The 5,404-nt window shown below is 39.8% G+C and overlaps 1 protein-coding gene across 1 annotated transcript; it reads left to right on the top strand.

Moving 5' to 3' along the window:
- The first annotated feature begins 200 nt into the window (after positions 1 to 200).
- On the top strand, positions 201 to 1,774 carry LOC109409048 (ornithine decarboxylase 1). Its single transcript, XM_019682461.3, has 3 exons — positions 201 to 702; positions 760 to 1,530; positions 1,597 to 1,774. Exons 1-3 carry the CDS (start codon positions 266 to 268, stop codon positions 1,700 to 1,702), a joined length of 1,314 nt encoding a protein of 437 aa, XP_019538006.3. The 5' UTR covers positions 201 to 265; the 3' UTR covers positions 1,703 to 1,774.
- Positions 1,775 to 5,404: the final 3,630 nt, after the last annotated feature.

The following is a 5,404-nucleotide window of genomic DNA, read 5'->3' as shown; positions in this document are numbered from 1 at the left end:
GTGTTCGAGATTAGAACGTTCTATAATTCGCAAACGACAAGTCATCATTGTAAGCTTCAATTTCCCGTTCCGTATCAGTAGAATTTGCACGCCACTTCATTCGTGTTTACACACGATCACCTAATCTTATCGGGCGCTAAACTGTATTATGACACCATTCATACGGTTGATATGGTAGTTAAAAATATCAGCTGGATTCATTGACAAAATCGAGTTAAATAGCAGGTCACTGTCACAGTGCCGCATCTCAATTCATCGTGGCAAGATGAGTCTCCTGAGTGTTCTGAAGAATCGTGTCGAAATTATCGACGACTCGGTATCATCCCGGGACCTCGTCAACCGGTTTGTCGCCGAAGGTCCCCAGGAAGAACCGCTGCACGTGACTGAAGTGGACGCGCTTGTCAAGCGACACTACGAATGGTTACAGCATCTGCCGCGGGTTAGTCCGTACTATGCCGTCAAGAGCAACGACGACGATGCGCTGGTGGAGGCTACCGTTCTGCTGGGACTCGGGTACGATTGTGCCTCGATGGCAGAGGTTCGCCGGATGTTGGAATTCGGAGTCGACCGGGAGAGGATCATTTTCGCGCAACCACAGAAGACGATTGTTTCGTTGAAATATGCACGCGAGAATAGAGTAAGAACGGTTTTCGATTGCGAAAGTGAACTTCGAAAGATTCATCAGTACTACCCGGAGGCCGAGTAAGTATTTTATTGTTTTGAAATTGAATTTCGTAGTTGAAACCTGATTCGTTCTAGAGTGCTCATTCGCTATCGGTTTGATTCGAAGAAATCGACGACCCCGCTGGGATCGAAGTTTGGCTGTGAAACCGAGAAGGAATCAAGATCGTTGCTGAATCTCGCAAAACAGCTTGGTATCAACGTGGTTGGTTGGTGCTTCAACGTTGGATCAGGATGTACTGATGCGGACGTTTTCTATAATGCCATTAAGAAAGGTCGTGAAATCCACGACTACGCTGCTTCCATTGGATTCAAGTTTAGGATTATTGATTTGGGTGGAGGATTTATGGGAGACAAAAACTACAGAATAGACCAGTATGCAGTTTACATTAATCGTGCTTTAGATGAATATTATCCTGAAAGCGAGGGTATCAATGTAATTGCTGAACCTGGAAGATACTATTGTGCGGCCACTGTAACAACCATTACTCCAGTGCACGGGAAGCGTGTTTTGTACAACGCGAATGATCCGTTGAAAATAGAGCAAATGTTCTACTATTTCAACGATGGCATGTATGGTACGTTCTACGGCCCTCGATATCGTAATCAAGAACTATTCCCAATTGTTTGGAAATCTGGAGGCAACCAAGGAGTGACCCACAAGACAACATTGTTCGGACCCACGTGCGATGGCAATGACTACTTCGCAAAGAACATCGATCTTCCAGAGCTAGAGGTGTCCGACTTCGTGATATTCGAGAATCAGGGAGCTTATTCTCGGGTGCATTCCTGCCGATTTAATGGATTCTGTCTGCCAAAAGTCATCAGATTTATGCGAAAGAGTACCTGGTAGGGCTACATCAACTCACTTATGCAAATCGTGTGCGTTGCTCTAATGATTATTCTGCTTTTCAGGGAATTACTTGAGAAGGCATCTCAATCTTCAAACCCAACACAGGTGGTGTTGGACTCTGTGTACCTTCGGAACAATTCTCGAATCGAACAGCTTACGTATGATTAAAGGGTGATCCGATATGTGCATTTTTTTTTTATTTGAATTTGGCTGAATAAAAGTCACTACTTTGTTGCAAAAGCGTGATCGATTATTGGCCAGATGAAAATATCACATCATAAGGTTCCTAATTGACTAAATAACTTGAAAATCAGCAGCACGAGCGCACCAAGTAGACATGTGCGCCGCCGTCGCCGATGTTTTTCCCACGTCGCCGAACAAAATGTCTCACGCCGATGAGAAATCTTGGAAGATTATTTTTACTATTTTTTGTGTATTTTTCTTCAGATCTCTTGAGGATTCTAACTAATAAGATCTTACGCTTTTGTAATTTTTGATGTTAATTTCTTAATACATTATTATGAAGTTTCTCGCTAACCTTCTTCTTTCAAAAATCCTAAGCGAGTTTATTTTGTTAACTTTAATGTTTATGATGAACCTGGGCTTGTTAGGGGAATATATGAAAGTAAAAAGAAAATCGTATTAAGTAATGTTCCTTTGAATTCCACTAAGAATTTGCATCCTTTAACAGATACGTATTTCGAGTCAAGTACAAGACACTGAAGACGACCTAAGAGTTGAGGTCGAAATACGTATCTGTCAATGGATGCAAATTCTTAGTGGAATTCAAAGGAACAGTACATAACACGATTTTCTTTTTACTTAAACTATTCTCATTTGGTCCATTGATTTATTCTCCTACATATTCTTGGCGTATTTACTGGCAGGGATGGAAAATTATGAAGATTGCAGCTGAGCAAACACAAATCAAAACAAACCTACTCGTGATCAACAGGGACCCGAGAATACTCACACTTCTTTATTCGTGAGTAAACGAAGCTGACAAGCACTCGCCTGTGATTCACGAAGCTTCTCTGATTTTTTTGCATTTTAACGAAAAACGCATTTTTACAACTGGCAGTGCTGCTTTGTAGGAACAATGAACTAATGCTTTATGGTTTGTGACGGATAATCACTAGATTTGCTATCATAACCACACTAAAATGTACTTCCCGCACCTACACTAGTTCTTCACGAATAAAACACTTATGAGCGTTTTCGTTTTGCTTCTTACTCACGAAGCGGGCGGGTGCAAATAAACGGAATCGTGAGTAAGCCTTGTGTTTGCTTTTCACTTGCGAATTGCTTCATGATGAGAACAATTCCATCACTGCTTACTGGGTGATTTTTGATGAACGTATTCGAGACGTGATTCTTAACAAATTGTTGGCAGTCATGAAAATTGTTGTATGTCAGGATTGGAGCTATTAAGGAGCTGACACGCTCTATATTGGCCGCTTAATAGCCCTGTGTGCCAAAAGTGGCGCAATATAGTGCTAATGGTTACTAGGGGAATTACCATCGGTATTCATGGTGACACCTCTACTGTTCCCTTGACAGACTCCGGCTACTGTGTCTCCAATTAGAATAGTGTCTGAGGCTTTGCACCGCCAATCCGATGACAGCCAATTCGATTCCCGATCCTACTGAGGATCTTTTCAAATAGGAATGCTCAACTTCTAGGGCGATGTTCTTGCCACACTATATTCAAATTAATGCATAGGGGAGACTGAGGAGACTTGATCCCTGGGGAGACTTTTCCCCCCATATTTGCTTGGAATTTTTCTTCTAGCATAATTTTTCCAAAACTACTCTAGGACAAACGACCATGTTTTGGCTACAAGTGATTGCAATTGTACATTGCACTATTTTTTAACGGCTGATGGTTTGTTTTCAGTCCTTCAGAAATCTTTTCGGCGAATCCGAAAAATCTCAATAACTTTGTGACAATTGAACCAAATCGTGTCAAAATTTCACAGCACATAGTTTAAATAAAATACTTTCAAACTTATTTATCCAAATGAGGCTGTTGTTAACATATTTTAATTAATCCAGCTTAGTATACACAACAGTGACATGGGGAGACTTGATCCCTCGAGGATTACACACACATTATACATGTGAAAAATAAAATTCTATTCGGAAGACTCTATTTACTTGGAATTCTAGTCTTTTTAACGATAAAATGTGTCAGATAATTATAACTTTAGTACAAACCAAGAAAAGGGGGATCAAGTCTCCCCATTTTGAAAATATGGCATATCCTTAAAAATTTAAGGAAATCTTACAATTTCAAACACTCCATATTCATCGAAAATACAAGAAAACTCGAAAAAAAAATTAATAGGAAGACTCTGGGATTATTTTCCCCTTAAATAAACCATGTGCTCAAAGGGGGATCAAGTGTCACCCATCTTTGAAAAATACATCATAAGACATGCCTCCATAAAAACACAGTTTTGAAAACTTTTACAACAATTTAAAGGCCTTTTGTTGTGTATCAACTTGCAATAGATGTTTACCTGCCATTTTTTACGGAAATCGGATCTAGTTTTGTGTTTTTTTTAAAGTTTCAGGTAAATTAAGAAAAAGGGGTCAAGTCTCCCCAGTCTCCCCTATAGGTATAGTTCAATTATAATCTTTTTGCAACTCGGCACTATAATATAAGGAGGAAACGGCCTACTTTTCCGCACGATACCAAACAATTGCATTATGGTTCATAATTGGTTGCATTATGAATCATATTGCAATTGTTTGATTGACAACCTCAGTCTGATCTCAGTTTCCACGGCTAGAGCTTGAAAAACTGTGACGATTATAGCACGGCATGCTTGATCCAAATTTTTGTCTTGCACGACAGAGCACATGGCCGGTCCGATTCAACCACAGCGAAGCACGATGATATTGATGGAAACGATCATATTCTAATGAGTTTTTCTTTCATTACAAAAAAAAAATTATGCAACTCGTTGCAACACTCGATTTTTACAGCACTCGTCGTATTTATCAAATTTACGATGATATTTTGCAGAACATTCTGTTTATATGAGTATGTAGTTCGAAAGGCGTCTCCGTATGCGTCGGAGTTTGTTTCTGTGCATTGCAAAAAAGATAGAGCGGTATGAAGTCATCATCAAAAGCCGAATACTACAGGCAAGCTGGGCTTATCTAGAGAAATCCACAAAGAAACTACTGAAAGAACCCCTGAAGAAATCCAGCAAGAGTCCCTGAAAAATGCTCCTGAATGAACTACTGAAGAAATTTATGAAAAATTTCAAAAAGAAATTCCTGGAGGAATAACTGAAGTAATGCCTCAAGGCATACCAGGAGGAATCCCTGAAAGAGTTTCTATAGGAATCCCTGAAGTCGGTTCAGAAGGAATCCCCAAAGGAGTCAATGATGGAACTATTGGAAAAATCTCTCCTGTAATTGAAGGAGAAATTCCTCAAAGAATACGAAGGAAAATCCCTGAAGATATGGAGGAATCCTAAAGAAACATATGGAGGAATCCTGGAATAAACTCCAGACAGATTTTCTAGAGCAACTTGAAAAAAAAAATCATTTAAGATTTCAAAGAGAAATTCTTTGAGATATCCCTGAAAGAATTCCTTGGGAAATTCATGAAGAACTTTTTGAATGAATACCTGAAAAAACTCCTGGAGAAATCCCTGAAATAGCTCCTGAAGGAATTCCTCATGGTGTTACAGGAGAAATCCCCCAAGAAATTTCAGGAGAAACCCCACAAAAATTCCAGTAGAAAGCCCTGAAGGTATTCCTGGATCAATCTTTAAAGGAACTTCTGGAGGAATCTCAGAAATTCCTGGAGGCCTCCCTGGAGGTGTCGTATCCCATTTACAAAAAGAGCGACAA

This window comes from Aedes albopictus, chromosome 3 (assembly GCF_035046485.1).
Source record: "Aedes albopictus strain Foshan chromosome 3, AalbF5, whole genome shotgun sequence".
Taxonomy (NCBI): Eukaryota; Metazoa; Arthropoda; class Insecta; order Diptera; family Culicidae; genus Aedes; species Aedes albopictus.
This window is presented reverse-complemented; position numbering and strand designations above follow the sequence as displayed.

Bases quoted from the DNA above. Each gene is read 5' to 3' on its own strand.
- LOC109409048 (XM_019682461.3), top strand. From the start codon at position 266: ATGAGTCTCCTGAGTGTTCTGAAGAATCGTGTCGAAATTATCGACGAC. The intron at 703-759 runs GTAAGTATTTTA...GATTCGTTCTAG, and splicing joins CAGTACTACCCGGAGGCCGA to AGTGCTCATTCGCTATCGGT. The intron at 1,531-1,596 runs GTAGGGCTACAT...TCTGCTTTTCAG, and splicing joins TTTATGCGAAAGAGTACCTG to GGAATTACTTGAGAAGGCAT.